The following is a 19,794-nucleotide window of genomic DNA, read 5'->3' as shown; positions in this document are numbered from 1 at the left end:
AGTTATTTTCCCTAAGTAACCAAGACGCTTGAGCGTGGCAGTCGCTGTACTTTGAAATTGAATACAGCAGCTGATGAAACACATTTTCCTGGTCTTGTTGTAAATTGTAAGATATCTCACTATGCTATGGTGAAGGAAGGATATCATTTTGCAGAGCTCAGTGTTTCTTGGACAGAAAATCCACAAATTATAATTATTGTGCAACTCTTCATGTGGGTTCTGTAGATTATTTTAGGACTTTAAGTAAAGGAATGTTTTACATTGTTTCATTTGTTTACTATTATCAACACCATAAAAGGTATTTTAGACTTTGGATAATATCCATTTTGAGCCAACTCCTAAATTCACATTTTGTCCAAAAAAATCTTTATATTTACTAACCATTCTCCTAAACTTGATATTAACTCAAATTAATCAATGTATCACTATTGCTTACTATACCAATTGGATCCTGGGTTTAAACTGTGTTGAAATGGTTTGTGTTTAATATTATGTACTATCATTTTTTTTCTTTCATCTCACATCAGTTGAAATTAACTAAGTACTTGTTGATTGAAGATAAACCTTGTGTAGTGGGTCAGGGAGGATTTGTACTTATTCTGCTAGTTGGGTGAGACCAGATGACACCTTGTGGCCATCACCTGTAGTTGCAGTGCTTTGCATAACATGGAAACATTGTTTTAGCCTGTGGCTTTCCCATTGTTTTTGATCTAGTCCCAACAACGCAACCAAACAATGGTTGTGTCCATAATCAACTGATCAGGAAGACTATCCAATGAAATAATTCAAAGACTCCTCCTACTCCCATGTTAGAGAACAGGAAGTGGTTGTGTTGATTAGCGCCACCACTTTGTCCCTGACCCCAATTGCACCTCTATCACAGAAAACGACTTCTGACCAGGCGTGCAGTTTGAACTGAACGACAGTCAGGTAGGTACACAGGTGGAGGTTTGAGTAGAAGACTGGGCAGGATAGATCATCTGGAATAGGTTGTTCACTCAGGTCAAGGCTTTATCAACCAGCTGAGCCAGAGACCGAGCCATACAGGCTCCTCATTGGCTCTGGTCCTCGGCACTGACATTTTCCTCTAGACTCTGTATTAGTGTTTTGCATTTGGACCAGAGGCCTCTCCACCCCCTTTGTCCTATGCCTCTTCACGTGCATTGTGTGTCAGAGGAGTATACTACGTATATTATCGATTATCTTTTCATTAAGGATGCTATACTTTGACATTTGTTTTGGATCGTTGAACAGATTAGATAAGGCCCAGGACAAGCTGTCTGTCAACTTTGTTGTTTTTCTTCTTGTCAGATTTTTTTTTTGTCTGTGCTAGCTGGCTTAACCCACTGAACCTGCTAAGTAGTGCATCTGTCAGTCGTCAAGCCTGAGTTTGTGCACACCCTGTCTTGTGTTATTTTGTAAACCTCCAGGTGAGCAAAAAGGCTCTTTGATGCAGTGGTCTGAGAAAATGGTCGTAGTCAACTAGTCAGTTGTCAATATTAATTTGTTGTTGTTTTTTTATATATATATTTTTATAAAGGGGTTTGAATCAAAGATGAACACTTGGGTTAAAAAGTCTAGAGAGGCTCTGAACGATTCGAATTTCATGACAGTTCTCTTTGAGTAAGACAGATCTTGCTTTCTTCATGTGTGTATGAACAGACAAAGCATGATTTTTCCTGTTTCCTCACTTGCTGCTGCTGTGAATGACAGAGCATCTGACTTGACAGTACTCGTGTTTATAGATAAGATAGGTCTGCCAACTGCCACATTTTTATTTTAAAAGTTATTGTTAAATTATTAATTATCTTCAGTAAATCTGTATGCCGTTTTTATTTTTCTAGACCAAAGTGCAATTTTAACTGGACAATTTGTAGTTTTTTGTTTGTTTTTAATTTCTAGCAGGCCTATATTTGTCTTTTTTTTTTTTTTTTTACTCTGTTTTCTTTGGTTTAAAAAATGAACTTTTTGAGGTGAAGTGATAATGGTGTGGGGTAAATTCTACGCGAATGGATTTTCTGTTACTTTGGTAGGGATTGTTTTGTGTGTAATATTTTTAGTTTTTTTATTGTGGTGTCCCAAATGGCAGCCTATTTGAATAGGGTGCACATCTGTTTTCCAAGGTTAAGAGATTCATTTTATATGTTCATTCTGTTGTGTTATGGCATCCTGTCTTGCTTGGCACTGACATAGTTTTACTGACAGCAACTAGTGCATGTGTACAGTGTAAATGTGAGAGAAAAAACACCACTTGTTTTGAATGGAAAATATATGAAATAAAACTGTTTTCTCAGTGGTGTCTTCATTTTTTTTTGGCAGGGTTCAAGTAAGCACATAATCTAGCTGATTTTTGTGATCATAAAATGGCCTCCAACTTGTATTACATATCAACACTAATATCACCTAAACACTTTTATAAGCATAGCATGCAAGACAATACCGGTCAAAGCACTATTTTACCCAGGACCAGTGGGTAAATGTAGGATGTACATATAACGTTGGCAGCCGTGCAAATGGCCCCATATTCACTGCCTTTCTTGAACAACTTGAACTTGTAAATAACATGTCTTTTAAATAAAGTTTATTCCAAAAGGATCCATTCTAATAGATATTCAGTAATAGATGTTCAATTGAAAAACATTCCATTTGCATACAGATTTCAAATATTTCCCTGATAGTATAAAAAAACATAATGATGGAATCAACAGCTTTGTTTCCATATGAATAATAATGCTTTTATTGTGTTATCTGCTCACGTAACATCTTTAAATGTAAATACAGCAGGCTTTTTAAATGAGATAAAATGTGGGTACTTAGTTAATTCCAAAACAACTTTACAAAGTCAGATATGTCTAATATTTTCTCCTTCCTTATACACTCACCTAAAGGATTATTAGGAACACCTGTTCAATATCTCATTAATGCAATTATCTAATCAACCAATCACATGGCAGTTGCTTCAATGCATTTAGGGGTGTGGTACTGGTCAAGACAATCTCCTGAACTCCAAACTGAATGTCAGAATGGGAAAGAAAGGTGATTTAAGCAATTTTGAGCGTGGCATGGTTGTTGGTGCCAGACGGGCCGGTCTGAGTATTTCACAATCTTCTTAGTTACTGGGATTTTCACGCACAACCATTTCTAGGGTTTACAAAGAATGGTGTGAAAAGGGAAAAACATCCAGTATGCGGCAGTCCTGTGGGCGAAAATGCCTTGTTGATGCTAGAGGTCAGAGGAGAATGGGCCAACTGATTCAAGCTGATAGAAGAGCAACTTTGACTGAAATAACCACTCGTTACAACCGAGGTATGCAGCAAAGCATTTGTGAAGCCACAACACGCACAACCTTGAGGCGGATGGGCTACAACAGCAGAAGACCCCACCGGGTACCACTCATCTCCACTACAAATAAGAAAAAGAGGCTACAATTTGCACAAGCTCACCAAAATTAGACAGCTGAAGACTGGAAGAATGTTGCCTGGTCTGATGAGTCTTGATTTCTGTTGAGACATTCAGATGGAAGAGTCAGAATTTGGCATAAACAGAATGAGAACATGGCTTGCCTTGTTACCACTGTGCAGGCTGGTGGTGGTGATGTAATGGTGTGGGGGATGTTTTCTTGGCACACTTTAGGCCCCTTAGTGCCAATTGGGCATCGTTTAAATGCCACGGCCTACCTGAGCATTGTTTCTGACCATGTCTATCCCTTTATGAACACCATGTACCCATCCTCTGATGGCTACTTCCAGCAGGATAATGCACCATGTCACAAAGCTCGAATCATTTCAAATTGGTTTCTTGAACATGACAATGAGTTCACTGTACTGAAATGGCCCCCACAGTCACCAGATCTCAACCCAATAGATCATCTTTGGGATGTGGTGGAACGGGAGCTTCGTGCCCTGGATGTGCATCCCACAAATCTCCATCAACTGCAAGATGCTATCCTATCAATATGGGCCAACATTTCTAAAGAATGCTTTCAGCACCTTGTTGAATCAATGCCATGTAGAATTAAGGCAGTTCTGAAGGCGAAAGGGGGTCAAACACAGTATTAGTATGGTGTTCCTAATAATCCCTTAGGTGAGTGTATATTTCTGGTATATTCTAAATTCATAAATTTGGACAAAAACGTTACAAGGGTACATTTTTGTAATATTTTGAAATAGGTTTCTTTTACTTTATTTGAAATACAAAATCTTTATGTAAGTAACAAATCCTTATTCCAGACTATTTATGGACTATTTGCATTCCAAATAATTTCTCTAGGATAAATTCTGTTCTTGGAAATGACGATTCTGATTACATTTATTGTTGCATTTTTTATCCAATAGTGGGCAACAGTCTAATAAAAGTTCTGTATCTATCTTGACATGTTTTCCAAACCACAAGTGGGATTTCATTAAAACAAAGGAGAATTCAAAAACGTTTATTTTTCTTGTGTAACTACTTGTACCAGCCAAACGTTGGCGCCACGAACACGTTCCAAAAACGTGCGGGCGTAATTGCGTCAACTCCGATTTAAAAGAAGGGGGGGGGGTGTAGGAAAAAGGATGCGGAGCTCAGTACTAGCGCTCAGTGAGTATTGAGCTGTATAATAGTCGAGCTGTCCTACAGATTGGGGTTGAGGGACCAACCATGGTAATTATTATGACAGTCCGTGTTTATTTGTATAATTCCGCTAAATCTTTATAAATATATATATGCATATATATTGCGAGCTGGAAGAAAAGGGGTATATGAGGAATAGCAGAGAAAGTGTTTTTACCCCTGTTTGCTGTAGAGAAGGGCAGTAGGAAGTGAGTTGGAGGGGGTCTGCTGCTGAAGAATCCAAACAATATGGCGGCGGTGGAGCTAGAATGGATCCCTGAAACCCTGTACAACACCGCTATATCTGCGGTTGTTGACAACTACAGCCGATCGCGAGGGGACATACGTTCCCTTCCTGAAAATATACAGTTTGATGTATACTACAAGGTAAGGACTGTCATTGTTTGGCTAAACTTTAACCAGACAATTGGTAACTTGTTTAGTTAGCCATAGTTAGCTAGGTTGCTAGTACAGTACTTACAGTGCTGTACGTGCTACTTTGCTCAGCTAGTTGGTTCTTCAGCTATAGTGGTTTGCTTGCCAATAACAGACTAATTTCAAGCTGTCCAATTTGTCCAAATAAATAGCGTTGGAAGATTGAGATTTATATAGGGTTTGTAGTTTTTGCACATTTACCCTGTGCCAGTAATGAGCCTAAAAGGGGAGCCCTATAGGTCCAGTTTTACTGGGGAAGTATTTCAAATTCTATTAATGTAAAGACAAGGTTAGATTCAGGATTAGGGAGAGTAGCGGGTGAAATGTTACTTGTAGTCTGTGTAAAGCATCTACAAGATGGACTTTTGTGACTAAGTTTTACCAGTGAGGCTGCCTACGGAGAGTGACAGTAGTGGTGCGGGTGCATGCGTACGCGCGTGTGTGGTAATGTTTGGAGGCACTGAGGGTACCAGCTTTCAGCTAAGCATATTTTTGATGACATGCCAGACATCAGCGATTCGCTTTGTTTGTACCTCTGTGTGACTGTGGCTCGGGGAGCCTGTTGAAGCTGCTGCCCCTGTCCTAAATTAGAGTATTCTTAATCGAGTGCACTTCCCACCAGGGGACGTGGCCTTTCAAGCATGTTGCTCTGCATGTTGCGCCCCCCCCACCCGCCGGCTTGAGCTAAGCGATGGTTGCGTAACGCATGCAACTGGTGAATAATTATTGATTTGTTTGCCGCGACTGGCCGTAGCTCCGTTGTAAACAACTCTACACTGTTGACAAAGCAGTGCGGTTTGACCAGAATATAGCGCACTGCAAAAGGAAAAAGGTGCCATTTGGTGTGACCTGGTCTGAGCCTAGTAGTCACAGCGAGCGTGCATTCAAGGGACAAGTGGGTCATTGTGTGCTGATCTAAGCAATCATCGTGATGAGAGGAAGGTCTGTCATCACACGACGGCAGACTTGAGACTTAGTAGTTGTGCAGTGACAACCTGTTTCGCCATTCACTTTGTAGGTGTTTTTTTGACTTTGCACCAGGTTTCAATAGTGATTCGATACAACGCTTTGCTTTTTAGTTCATGATCAGCCTTAGCCCACTTTGTGTCAGGCGAACCACCACTTGGAGTTGAGTAACTTTGACACACAACAATGATAAAAAAAACAAAGAGTATATACTAACACAGCAGAAAGGCTGGTGTCACAATTTCTCTGGAATTTAAACTTTGGCAGTGAATTTAAAAACAGTGATATTTTTGTCTGAGGCTGGGACAATGGGTGACTGTTGGGGAAACCAGTACCGGGGGAACACCTCAAATGGTTCGTCAACCCAGACCTGTGTCCCAAATGGCTTCTGCTTACCTTTTACTTGAACTACTTTTGACTGGGTACTGTGGGGCTCAAAGTGGTGCTCTATTGCAGAATTAAGTGCCATTTTGGGCGCTAGCCAGGAAGAGGAGAGGGTCAGTCCTGGTAGTTTAATGCCTCAGGGTGACAGGCAGGTAACCAAGAAATTCAGTGTCACACGAACATTGTTGTACCTGACTGAGAGAGTTCTTTGACAGTGTAGCCTAAATGCAACTCCTTCTGCCCACGCTAATGATTACCTCGGAAGTTCTTTAACTGAACAAGAGCCTATAGGTCCGGTTGAATAAACGGTGCAGAAAGTCATGGTACCAGCGGGCCCACCTTAGTCCCAAGCTGCACTCTGTGGGAGGGACAAGACTGCTCATGCCCCCCTGTCTGACACCATTGTATTACCATGGAAACAACAACATTCTTCATTGTGTTCTTCTGCGAGTCCTCTCTCACATTGCCCCCCCCCCCGCGTTTCTCTCTCTCTCTCTGTCTGTCTCTCTGTCTCTGTCTGTCTCTCTCTGTCTCCCCCTCAATCAGCTCTACCAACAGGGGCGACTCTGCCAGCTGGGAGGGGAGTTCTGTGAACTGGAGGTCTTTGCCAAGGTCCTGCGAGCCTCTGACAAACGGTAGGTCACGTTGGGCTGTGGCGTGGGTTGGAAACTGTGAACCACAGCCGCAACGTTTCATCGCCCATGTGCTGTCTGCCAGGTGCTTCATGGAAGGCCTCAAGAAAGTTCTTCAGCCCAGTTATTATCCTATTCCCAGTAAATATTACTCCAGTGAAAAAAAGAGAAATCGAATAATACTGTGCTAGGAAATAGATGACACCCTCTTATTGATGAAGTAGGCTGACTTGGTTACAGCCAGGATGACATCATGATATGGAGTAAAGTTGACCAGAGACATGTGTTGGCTGGGAGTGAGGGGTTCACGGTTTGGCCAGATAGTCAGTGTTCAATTGAGACTGTGTATGTCACTCGCTCACCCCCTGAGACTGCTAGGTCACATGGCCGTGGGTATGCCTTCATAGTTCACAATGGGAGCCTGCCAACCATTTGTTGTTTTGCCACAGTGTCCCCTGGCCTTTCAGACAATTGGCAGTCCTCCTTTCAAAATGTGCCATGGTTTAACCACTGAAGTGGCATTTTTCATTCGTCCCTTTTTAATTTAACAGACGAGTCGAGTACAAACAAATACCCATTTACAATGAAGACCTGGTCCCTTTTGTTCCTTGTACCCGGGCCCTATCTTGAGGAAATTGACTGTTTAAAAAAATAAATACAAAATGAAGTTCATGTGCTTTGCAACAATGGAGGACATTGTTTGTGTCCCTCCAACCCCTGTCTTACCCTCCAACCCCTGTCTTACCCTCCAACCCCTGTCTGCCTGCAGACATCTGCTGCACCATTGTTTCCAGGCGTTGATGGACCATGGCGTGAAGGTGTCCTCGGTGTTGGCCAACTCCTTCGGCCGGCGCTGCTCCTACATCGCGGAGTCCAGTGCCCACGTCAAAGAGAAGGCCGTCCAGTTTGGCTTTGTTTTAGGTGTGTTTGAAGGTCTTATGGCTTGTGTCCCAAATGGCTCCCTAATCCCCATAATGGTGCCCTAGACCTTTGTCCGGAGCCCTTGAGGCCCTGCATGAGGACACTATGGCAATATTTTTGTAAATATGTTGGTGCACCCTTTGGAAAGTTGTCTTTTTTTATACGTATTTGGACACCTGGATGTTTGAGCTAAATTCCCACCACATTCATTCGGACAGGTAACCCAATTCAACAAATCAAATTACTGTAACCATTCATGCGAAAGTGAGTAGACCCCTCCGTTTTATCGTCGCAAGGAATGGCTAAAATTTGAATTAGGTCAACCCAAACAGCGGTGAAATTTTAGAAAAACATTGGATAGTAATTAGAGAGTGTCCAGCCTTCCAAAAATATTAGAAACATGGTCTGTTTTGGTCTTAACCCTATGGGTGTGTGGGTGCAAAATACCTGAGACTCTGCGAAGATTCATAGAAGTCTGAGGGGCTACAAAGCTGTTTCCAAGCATTTGGTAGAACATTATTTCACTGCCTGACCGATCAAGAAATGTGAAAATTCCACACCATTGGCAATCTATATAGGACGCAGTCCCACCAAATTCAGCCCAAGAGCTGACTGGAATGTGCTTATAGAAGTCTCTAAGAACCCCTTGGTGACATCAAGGGATCTACAGGCCACGCAATCAATTTCAAAGTGTGTTAAGTCAGCTTTTGAAAAGGGACCACACTGAACAGATGAGTCAAAGGTGGAGTTGTTTGTCTGCATACCAGATGCCAAGTTAGGTGAAAGCAAAACACTTCTTTTGATCAGAAAAACCTCATCCCAACCGTAAAGCTTGGAGGCAGAGGCAATATGGTTTGGGGCTGCTTTTCTGACTCTGGCCAACTTGCCTTCACTGAGCCAACCATGAATTCGATATTATAAGGATTTGTGAGCAGAATGTGAGGTAATTTGTCAAAAAGCTGAAGCTGAAACAGAAAAGGATCGTACAACAGGACAATGATCCAAAACACACAAGCAAAGCCACAATAGAATGGCTTAAACATTAGAAATGGAGGTTCATGGAATGGACGAGTCAAAGCCCAGATCTCATTCGTATCGAAACGCTGTGGGGGACTTGATGCAAGTTGTTCCGTAAAGAAATCCATAAAACTTGACTTGAATTGAAGCTGTACTGTAAAGATGTTTACAAACATTCCTCCCAGTCGATGTAAGAGACTCCTAGACAATCACAAGACACAACCTCATGTAGTCATTTAGTGGTGATCAGCCATGGGGGCAACACCAGATATTATAGCTATGGGTGTACTCCATTTTTTCTACAATATGGGTGTACTCCATTTTTTCTACAATATGGGTGTACTCCATTTTTTTCTACAATATAATACAACTTAAAATATAACCTTTCTGTGCCGTTTGTGCCGGGGGGGGGGATACAGTCATGCAAAGTAGTTCTTACCAATCTTTCGAGATGATATAGCAAAAAGACAAAAAGGGGAGGGATTAGAAATAATGCAGTAAATGTTGTAGGGATGTTTTTTTCTCCCAACGGTTATGTGGATCTACACCCAGCAGACAAGGGGAGGGAAAACCCCCACCAAAAAGATGATTTGTTGTTATAGTGATTTGTTGTTATAGTGTGTTCTGTCCACCAGGTGGCTTCCTGTCTGATGCGGGCTGGTACAGCGATGCAGAGAAGGTGTTCCTGTCCTGCCTGCAGCTGTGCACGCTCCACGACGAGGTGCTGCAGTGGTACCGTGCTGTGGAGTGCTGCGTCAGGTCGGTTCTTGTCCCGTCTGTCTGGACGACTGCCTTTCACACTGTTCAACTCAAAAGACTAACAGATGGCAATAACGTCAGAATTGGGCTAACCGCTGCCGACCTCCCTCTCACTGTTCTATTTTTTTTTTTAACCTGTTCCACGTGATTTCTGGTTCCCCAGGCTGCTCCACGTCCGTAATGGGAACTGTAAATACCACCTGGGAGAGGAGACCTTCAAGCTGGCCCAGGCCTACATGGACAAACTAGCCAAACATGGCCACCGGGCCAACAAAGCGGCCCTCTACGGAGAGCTGTGTGCCTTGCTCTTCGCCAAGAGTCACTACGATGAGGTGGGCCTTCCTGTCATTCACATAATTTCAGTCGGCCGCGAATCAGTCTGTCCGTTACACGGTATCTGTAAAATAAACAGACCATTCATATCGTTGATGAAACCGCGAGCTGAGGGATTAATGGCTTGCCGAACCGTTTGACTAGTTTGGTCGTGTGTGTGTGTGTGTGTGTCAGGCCTACAGGTGGTGCATAGAAGCCATGAAGGAGATCACAGAGGGCCTGCCAGTCAGGGTGGTGGTGGACGTCCTCCGTCAAGCCTCCAAGGTAACGGCCCTGTTGGGGTCCTCAGTGGCACACTGTTCCCTCTGGGAGTCTGCTTGTGGACACAGTGCCAGCCTTCCCGTTCCACTTATGCCAAATCCTGCCGAACCAGGATTCATCGGACCGGGTTGTTGGTCCCCCCCCCCAGTGGTGTCCTTTCGTGTTTTTTAGCCGGTCGGCGCTGAGCCCCGTCCACTAGCACATTGGTGACACGGCCCACAGAGTTATTTCAAGGTGCTGTTCAGCGTCGTTGTTTGGTGATGGCAAGTCGCTTGGCTTAACTCACTCTGACCAGCAACTTTCAGCTGACCGTTCACTTATGCCACAGATTCTGCGCCGTCGATTACATGTCCAGCAAACGCCCATGTGACCCCCCCCCCCACTGTTTTTTGGTGTATTTTTTACATTATTTATTATTAAGATTATTCATGTGATTCTCATCATTTAGCAGACTTTCTTATACAGATAACATGTATAATAAATGATGGCAGTATAGGGAAAATATCCACCTTGCTCAACGGCACAATTTTTCAATTGTGACCTTTCGGTTATTTATATGTAGAACACAGGAAGTAAGTGTGTCTGTGACTCAAATGGCACACTAGGCCCTGATCAAAAGTAGTGCACTATAATATATAGGGCATATTTTGGGAATGGGTTGGGATTTGGTGGGTGTGAATGGTGACTCATGATGTTTGGCTCTGTGTGTTCAACAGGCCTGCGTGGTGAAGAGAGAGTTCAGGAAAGCTGAACAGCTGATTAAACATGCTGTCTTTCTGGCCCGGTGAGAGGCTCTCATTTTCATATTTTTTTTTTTTACCGTAACACTTATTAAAGGGGAGTGAAGATGAATATCTAAGATGTGTGAGTTCCTTTTAATCGCTTGAAGTAATTCTGGAACTGTTTCTCTGTGGACACAACTCCCTCACGCGATGAGAGCGGGGTCGAGCTAGCGTGAGTGCAGCGTCAGTCCCCCACAAAGTATGATTTGATCGTACTTCGTAAAATAAAGATTATCTACTTTAAAAAGTTCTGTCACAGCGAAGTCACAAAATTGGCAAAGCCCAATCGATTGCGGTACACATCATATACGTTTTAAGTGATTAATGTCTTTGGCGGTTTTCTAAGTTTACCTTTTGTAACATTTCCAAAGACGGCTCATGGGTTCTGAGGGATGCTTGGCTGGCAACACCTTTTGACTGGTTTGGGTGTTGGCTGTGGTGTTCTTTACCAGCCAATGGATCACAAAATCCGTGTTTCCACAGCAGGAACTTTAACCAGGAACTAGGAACCTTCTGAGGAACTCACTGCGTTTCTATGCAGGAACCAGGAACTACATTTTACCCCCAAAACAGTCCCTGCTTGGGGGGTAGGACTTTCCCTGAGTACCAAAACTTTTGGGGTGGGCTTGCAGTGCTGAACATTTCTGATTGGTCAAGTAGTAGTGTAGAGGCTACTCACAGTTTTCAACTGCCATTTTTAAATGTCCTCAGCAAGCTAAGGTTAAAGTAGTTATTAAAGGAGGTTATTTTGCTTACGAAAACGGAAGAACATATAATGGAGAAGAAATAGAAAGACAGATGGAACTGGAGCGAAGGCAGACGAGGAGACGCAGCCCAAGCATTTTGATACAGTTTTATAATAAATATCAGGAGACATTTAATATAGGCATTATTTCGTGGTAACTATAGAAGTTGCTACTTTGGTCGGGAATTTATGTCCTAGCTTTATATTTACGTATATATTCTGGGGCGCGTAATCTGTTGCATGTCAATCATCCAACTAATGTTGTTAGGATATTGTTTCAAGTGTGTTTTTGTTGTTAATCGTAAAAATCCTTAGGCTTTTTCCATAAGCTTTTTCCTTAGAATAGTTTAAATGTATACATTTAAACTATTCCAGCAGCCAATCTCAATCACACACAGGATATTCAGTATGTGCCTTCTACTCCTGTTTCCAACAATTCATTATTTGTGTAAAGTAATTTTGTTTTACGCTAAGGTGAAATTGAAAAAGTTACCAACTCTCCCAACTGTGATTACCCAAATGTTGCCTTCTGAAGCATTTCTAAACTTGGTGCACGTAGTTAAATGCTCCTTCAACATTTCTTTGGGGCTCCTAATTTCAGCACGTGATTGGTCTCCAAACCGTATTGTTTTCTTTGTATTTAGGGGTGTGATACAAAAGCTGGGTGGATAATTTAGGTGCCCGGGCAGCTTATTACACTTGTTTCTCATGTGTAGCAGTGACACTGTCTTTTATTCAGACAGAAACCTAACGTGCCGAATGGGGTACATGCGTATGTCAGAGTGAGAGCGTATGTCAGAGTGAGAGCGTATGTCAGAGTGAGAGCGTATGTCAGAGTGAGAGCGTATGTCAGAGTGAGAGCGTATGTCAGAGTGAGAGCGTATGTCAGAGTGAGAGCGTATGTCAGAGTGAGAGCGTATGTCAGAGTGAGAGCGTATGTCAGAGTGAGAGCGTATGTCAGAGGACTAATTTGCCTAATCTTCCCAGGTCTTTAGACCGTGGTAGAAACACACACAACATGGGCTGAAGGAACCCTTTAGTCCCTTAAAGTGGGCTCCTGGGACTAAAAGTTCCGGCTATTTTTGGTGGAAATGCGGCTTTACTGGCTGTCTGCCTGTCAATGTGATTAGCTTTGTAGGAGCAATCAATTTTCGTGGCTGGGGGCGGTGTATTAAACTGGTTACAGACTGTAGATTGTAGTTTATAAAAGTGCAATAAACAGAATACTGTCATACATGGCAGTATAATCAACAGTTAAAGTATAGTTTACAAAAGGGTAATAAATAGTTATGGAGTGTATTGTGTAGTTCATAATGCTATAATAAATGGGTGCTGTCACAAATTCTGACCATTTCTTTCATTATTCACCTGCCTGGATCTCTCTATTTCAGGGAGCATTTTGGACATAAGCATCCAAAATACTCAGACACTCTGCTGGATTATGGATTCTACTTACTCAACGTAGATAACATCTGCCAGTCAGTGGCCATCTACCAGGTTAGTTGGTCACACTATCTTTAACAAAACCTACCTTTATCCTGGGTTGAAACAACATTTCCCAGTGTTTCCCCTAATGTAATTGTTCTCCCAAAATACCAGAATTTTGGAATAGCGAGCCAATAAGCTGGGAATTTCGATTTGGTGTTTCTGGAAAACCAGGGAAAGACTGCTTTTGAAAGACTAGTTCTGGCCCACCTTAAGTCCTGCCTCAACCTAACACTGGGTCCCTACCAGTTTGCCTACTGGTCAAATGGGTCTACAGAGGACGCCATCTCCACCGCTTAACACTGCCTTGACCCACCTGGACAAAACCAACACTTATGTGAGAATGCTATTCATAGACTTCAGCTCAGCATTCAACACGGTCATCCCCTCTAGGCTGGTCAACAAACTCTATGACCTGGGGATCAGCCTCTGTCTCTGCAACTGGACTCTGGACTTCCTAACCAACAGACCCCAGTCTGTCAGGTTAGACAACTTCACCTCCTCCACCCTGATACTGAACACTGGTGTTCCACAAGGCTGTGTGCTGAGTGCTCTCCTGTACTCCCTTTTTACCCACGACAGCATTCCTGTACACAGTTCCAACACCATTATCAAGTTTGCAGATGAAAACCACAGTAGTAGGCCTGATCAGTGACAATGACGAGTCAGCCTAAAGGGGAGAGGTCATACGCCTGGTGGCATGGTGTGCTGACAACAACCTGGCCCTCAAAGCAAAGAAAACCAAGTAATCCATTGTGGATTTCAGGAAGTCTAAAAGCTGCAGCCACGTCCCAGTTATCATTGATGGTACTGAGGTGGAGTGTGTCCAGTTTCAAATTCCTGGGTGTCCACATCTCCGAGGACCACACAGGTCTACCTCGGGGACCTTCGTGCTTCTCTGCATCCCAGTTGCTCATGCTACCCTACTGCATTACTCCTTTATTTGCCTCGTTTGCACGAACAACTATTATCCCACTTGTAACCTGATACTTTCTGCCCTCCTCTATTTGCCATTTGTACTGCATTTGCCTTCATTCCACGTTTTCCACGTATAATATACATCTACTTGCTATACTTGTAAACACATTTTTTGCTATTTGCACTTCTGGTTTAGATGCTAACTGCATGTCATTGTACTGTACTTGTACTGTTCAATGACAAGTTGAATCTAATCTGAATTTGGGGTGTCGTTACCACAACCTCAGTGGCCCCGTTAGCGTCCTCCTTAGGGTTCCATTAAGGGCGTAAAGAACACGTGCTGCGCGGGGAGGGCGGTGTGATTTGGGACTCAGACTAACGCGGGTTTCCCTGTGATGTGCAGACGGCGCTGGACATCCGACAGTCTGTGTTCGGCGGGAAGAACATCCACGTGGCCACGGCCCACGAAGACCTGGCCTACTCCTCCTACGTCCACCAGTACAGCTCGGGGAAGTTTGACAATGCTCTGTGAGTAGCCACGCCCCCCCCGTCTAAGCTGTCCCCGCCCTCGGCCCTGTGACTCTGGGTAATAGCGTTACGCTCCCGTTTAGACACGCCAGATCGGACTGAGACTGTATCCCAGGGGGACCCTGTTCTCACATTGTACCGTGGGCCCTGGAGTGCGTTTTTAGGTGCCGTTCGTGAACAGTGCTGCTGTGGTTACGGTAATTTTTTTGCACTCCTGACAATCAAACCCATATACAGGTGGAAAATGCCAGATATGGAGGCAAATAATGACCTAGATTTGATGTGTAGTAATGTGTTTTGCATCGAGTCAGAGCTCAGGGTTGAGGGTTCCCAGCTATTCATGGGTCTTGCTAACCACCATTCTGTCCTGGTGTACCTCGTGTGACGAGAAGGTGCTGTCATTGAAATTCCATGTATCGACACTCTGAGTAAGGGACACAGAGACAAAGTTCTCTTTGTACATTCTAACCGTTTTATTAACTATTATGCACATATGAGAGACGCGTCAACCGCTTACAAACACATAATCGTCTGAGGAGTCTCTAACTCCATACATGAACAATCCGTATTTATTACATAGAAAAGGGGTGTGTTAAGATGCTGCCATCGGTTTACCCCAAAGGGCGGGCTGTCCCCCCAACTTATCCTTCTCAACTCCTGAGGAGACAATGTCTGAATAGTCAACTGAGACACTAAAGGGTAATACAGATTTACGAGTACCCCTCTAATCCACCTGTGCCGGTCAAGGATGTCTCCTATTCAAACACCAGACCCCTCTCGGCATCTTTAACTAGTAACTCATTCATACATGTATAGGACGACAAAGAATACATCCTTCTTCTAGGCAGAAATACCTAATAATCCTCTGATATTATACAGACGTGTGTCACAATCAAAGTACAGATTTACATACCAGTCAATAGAAAGACAGACATTTCTCAAATGCACCTTAGTTCAAAATTTCCATAACAGTGCCACCCCCACACATCTATTGAAAGGCATTTAGGATACAAAGCTAAAACCAGCAGACTTTTTAATGGAATTGACGTTATTCAAATATCCTCTAGGTGTAATACTCTGAATATGAAATGTAAAAATGTAGTGGCATTTATTGCAAGTAATGTTAAATAGAAACTAGTCTGGGTATCGGTTTTGGAAGCAAACATTCCACTCTCGGTTCTTCATAGCATCTGCTAAAACACTACAGATTGGTGGCCAGACTGCCTGGTCCACTCTGAGGTTATGGGTAACATAAGGAGGGTACTGCTAGGTTACAGAAAAGGTTATGGAGTTCTAGGGTTAGTACTATCCCTTAGTCTTCATTTGTGCTTGTTACACAGCAGCTCCATCTCTTAACCCCAGGACCTAAACTTTGGACATGTTTGTTTCAGTCTTTATCTTCCTGAGGAATGCGTTCAAATGTCATCTGGTTTACTCCTCCAGATTCCACGCGGAACGTGCCATTGACATCATAACTCACATTCTCCCGGAGGACCATCTGTTGCTGGCCTCCTCCAAGAGGGTCAAAGGTATATCCCTCCTTGTTTATACGGAGTCACTCCCCTGGGCACAGTCGTAGCCAGGCCGCGGATTTAGGGTCTTGGACCCCTAGTCAACATCACACCATGATGAGAACTTCCTTTTAAAGGGGAAATCGTGTGTCAACACTCTGTTTTATCTCAGCTCTGATTTTGGAGGAGATCGCCATTGACTGCCACAACAAGGAGACGGAGGAGCGTCTACTGCAGGAGGCCCATGATCTCCACCTGTCCTCCCTTCAGCTGGCCAAAAAAGCTTTCGGAGAGTTCAACGTCCAGACGGCCAAACACTATGGGAACCTTGGACGTCTCTACCAGTCCATGCGGAAGTTCAAGGTTCGAGAGTGGGAAACCTACACACACACATTAGAAGTGCTTCGCCCATGGACCACATTCACATGGACCACATACACCTGTTCTGCCATCAACATAGATTATCCCACAGTCTCCTTAATGTGTCCCACCACGGTCAACAAAAAGCTGACCGTCAACAAAGAATCTGTGTTTTAAAATGACTGTTTTGCAGGAGGCGGAAGAGATGCACATCAAGGCCATCCAGATCAAGGAGCAGCTCCTGGGCCAGGAGGACTACGAAGTGGCTCTGTCGGTCGGCCACCTGGCCTCCCTATACAACTACGACATGAACCAGTATGATGACGCAGAGAGACTCTACCTCAGATCCATCGCCATTGGTGAGTGTCTGTGTTCGAAGGCCTAGTTAGTACACATGCTTTTCCTTGAACGGCGGTGTTCTTACTTCCTGTTTACCCCCCCCACCTTAGGCAAGAAACTTTTCGGTGAAGGCTACAGCGGTCTTGAGTATGACTACCGGGGTCTGATCAAGCTCTACAACTCTGTGGGGAACTATGAGAAGGTGTTTGAGTACCACAACGTGCTGTCAAACTGGAACCGGCTGAGGGACCGACAGTTTGCCGTGGCTGATGCCCTGGAGGATGTCAACACGAGTCCCCAACAGACCCGGGAGGTGGTGCAGGCCTTCCTGCTGGCCCAGAGCCACGGGCCCCCGCGATCTCTTCTGGGCTGACTGATGGGGGGGAGGGGTGGGGGTGGATGGATGAACCAGAGGACTGACACACTGACCGGTGGATGGATCTGGGGTCGTTCCACCGAGTTGGTGCTTTCTTTTTGAGAAGTCTTGACATCTTGGTCAAATGTTTGCTTTGATTTTTGTCCTACGATAATTTAAACATGTTCGACTTCATGAGAAAGATTTTTCGCATCTGAAGTTGAGTGGTTGAATACACAAGGTTGGCTGTTTAGCTGTAATTCCCGACATAACCGAAAGTATAAATCAAATGTGGAATTTCTCCACGTAGTCTGTACTAAAAGGCAGTTAATTTCATATACTGGGCTTTTAAATTGCAATATTATTGCACAATTTCTACATCCAATATCAAAAGCACTGTTTTCATGGAACAACCTATTTTCAGATTGACCAACAAACCCACAAATAACCCCTCCCAAGGAACTTCATACACATTTTATTTCAAATAGAAGTTATGTATGGGACAAAATCTAATAACGGCTGTCGAGTCACCTCTACCAGCAAGTCCTTCCCACATGCAGTAGACAACGTTAATGACACAGCATGATTTCCTCCTCCAACCTCTTCACATCAATCTAAGGGACTGAATATTTATTTGACTTTTAGAAGAGATTTGGAATTTGCAAAAGGAGGGGAAATAATTTTGAGCCCTTTTGAAAATCCCTTAGATCCCTGTGGTTCTTATTTTCTTTCTGACCGTTTGTTTTTCTCCATCGCTTGCTGGGGCGTGTCCCTGTCGGGCTGGGGCGTGTCCCTGTCGGGCTGGGGCGTGTCCCTGTCGGGCTGGGGCGTGTCCCTGTCGGGCTGGGGCGTGTCCCTGTCGGGAACAATTATTCACTTTATACAGATGTGGCCAAATATTTGGATACCCTTGCATCTTTTTCTTATCTTTTTTAACTTTTTCATTTTAGATAATTGGTCAACTCACCATGTTGTTGCCTTTTAAACTTTGCATAATTTCTCACTTTTTTTTTTTTTTAAATAAAGATTAATGACATGGACACAATTCTAGAGCCCTGAGAGCTTTTACTTAAGTGTTTGAAATAAAGTAATAAGGGTTTCCTATATCAACAACCAAATGAAGTGTTGAATAAAAAAAACACTGCCTACAATCAATTATGGGAGAGGTTTGATAATGTTGTGGGGTTGTCTCACTGCCTCTGGTACTGTGGGCCTTGAATATGTGCAAGACAACATGCAATTAATAATTTAGGAGACATGTAAGGGTGTCATGTATTTGCTGTCACCTGTAGATGGTATACCTCCTATGGGCCTTGGTCTGAAGAGGTGATATAGATTGGGCATAATGGTCTAAGTGAATGTATGCAACCACATACGTCAGGTTTTGGTCCCTCCCTCCACTCTGCCCTTTGTGATTTAATGTTTCCACCTTGTTTCTCCTCAAAAAATGAAGTAAAAAAAAAAAGCCCTAAAATAATGTGTCTATGTATGTAATAAAGGGGTTGTTTTTGACTTATATTGTGAAATGTTTCAACCAACGTGTCTACCGGATGTGACCAGAAGTCAACTGTTTCAACCAACGTGTCTGCCTGATGTGACCAGAGGTCGACTGTTTCAACCAACGTGTCTAACGGATGTGACCAGAGGTCAACTGTTTCAACCAACGTGTCTAATGGATGTGACCAGAGGTCAACTGTTTCAACCAACGTGTCTGCCGGATGTGACCAGAGGTCAACTGTTTCAACCAACGTGTCTAACGGATGTGACCAGAAGTCAACTGTTTCAACCAACGTGTCCGCCGGATGTGACCAGAGGTCAACTGTTTCAACCAACGTGTCTAACGGATGTGACCAGAGGTCAGCTGTTTCAACCAACGTGTCTAATGGATGTGACCAGAGAGGGCAAATGGAAACCCCACTGTTAGCCCAAGTGCAACACGTTCATAAGATAAACATGTAACACTGTCGGAAAGTATTAGTGATCCTTTTAAAGGACTTACTGGACTTTTAAATCTTTTTTTTTGTCAGCTATTGGACCATTGTCAGAGAGCAGTTTGCACTCGGTGCGTTTGAAAAAGTGGATGTAGGTGTACTCTAGACACCCGACACAGGCACTGGGAGTTCTACCTTATTGTTCATTATTGTCTTGTTCGGTCCTCGCCCTGCCTGCCTCGTCGAACTTCTGCTGCGGTCTAGAAAAGCGGCAAAATGCCAAATTCAAATGAATGCCACAGAGTTTTTTCACATTCGCGAGATGCCATATCGAAGTCACACTTGTCTTCGACTGTGAAATCAATATTGTTGTTCTTTTTCTGGCTTTGCTCTCGCCTCAGTGCTAAAAGCACCGCAAGCGGCAAGCTGTCGGATGCCTGTTTCGCGCCAGTAGCGTTGGGCGTCTCTGCAGAGCCACAGTGCTGTTACTTCCCCAGCTGAAGTCTAAGCCTTAGCCCTTTATGACCAACTGCTACGTCCCT

The 19,794-nt window shown here is 43.6% G+C and overlaps 1 protein-coding gene across 2 annotated transcripts; it reads left to right on the top strand.

Moving 5' to 3' along the window:
• The first annotated feature begins 4,540 nt into the window (after window positions 1-4,540).
• On the top strand, window positions 4,541-18,847 carry LOC105012937 (amyloid protein-binding protein 2). Of its 2 annotated transcripts, XM_010874117.5 has the most exons (14): window positions 4,541-4,641; window positions 4,784-4,977; window positions 6,922-7,010; window positions 7,777-7,928; window positions 9,581-9,704; window positions 9,868-10,036; window positions 10,212-10,301; window positions 11,015-11,082; window positions 13,217-13,322; window positions 14,632-14,756; window positions 16,200-16,285; window positions 16,440-16,630; window positions 16,821-16,986; window positions 17,077-18,847. In XM_010874117.5, the coding sequence occupies exons 2-14, from the start codon at window positions 4,840-4,842 to the stop codon at window positions 17,337-17,339; spliced, it is 1,767 nt and encodes a 588-aa protein (XP_010872419.1). In that variant the 5' UTR covers window positions 4,541-4,641; window positions 4,784-4,839; the 3' UTR covers window positions 17,340-18,847. The 2 variants fall into 2 exon arrangements, with proteins under 2 accessions (XP_010872419.1, XP_010872409.1); XM_010874107.5 differs by having other exon boundaries at window positions 4,546-4,977.
• The last annotated feature ends 947 nt before the right edge of the window (window positions 18,848-19,794 follow it).

Source organism: Esox lucius, chromosome 1 (assembly GCF_011004845.1).
Source record: "Esox lucius isolate fEsoLuc1 chromosome 1, fEsoLuc1.pri, whole genome shotgun sequence".
NCBI lineage: Eukaryota > Metazoa > Chordata > Actinopteri > Esociformes > Esocidae > Esox > Esox lucius.
Note: the sequence above shows the minus strand (reverse complement) of the source record. Positions and strands in the feature narration are given on the sequence as shown.

Coding starts and splice junctions, on each gene's coding strand:
- LOC105012937 (XM_010874117.5), top strand. CDS start 4,840: ATGGCGGCGGTGGAGCTAGAATGGATCCCTGAAACCCTGTACAACACC. Junction 7,929..9,580: donor CCAGTTTGGCTTTGTTTTAG/GTGTGTTTGAAG, acceptor TCTGTCCACCAG/GTGGCTTCCTGTCTGATGCG. Junction 16,286..16,439: donor CTCCTCCAAGAGGGTCAAAG/GTATATCCCTCC, acceptor GTTTTATCTCAG/CTCTGATTTTGGAGGAGATC.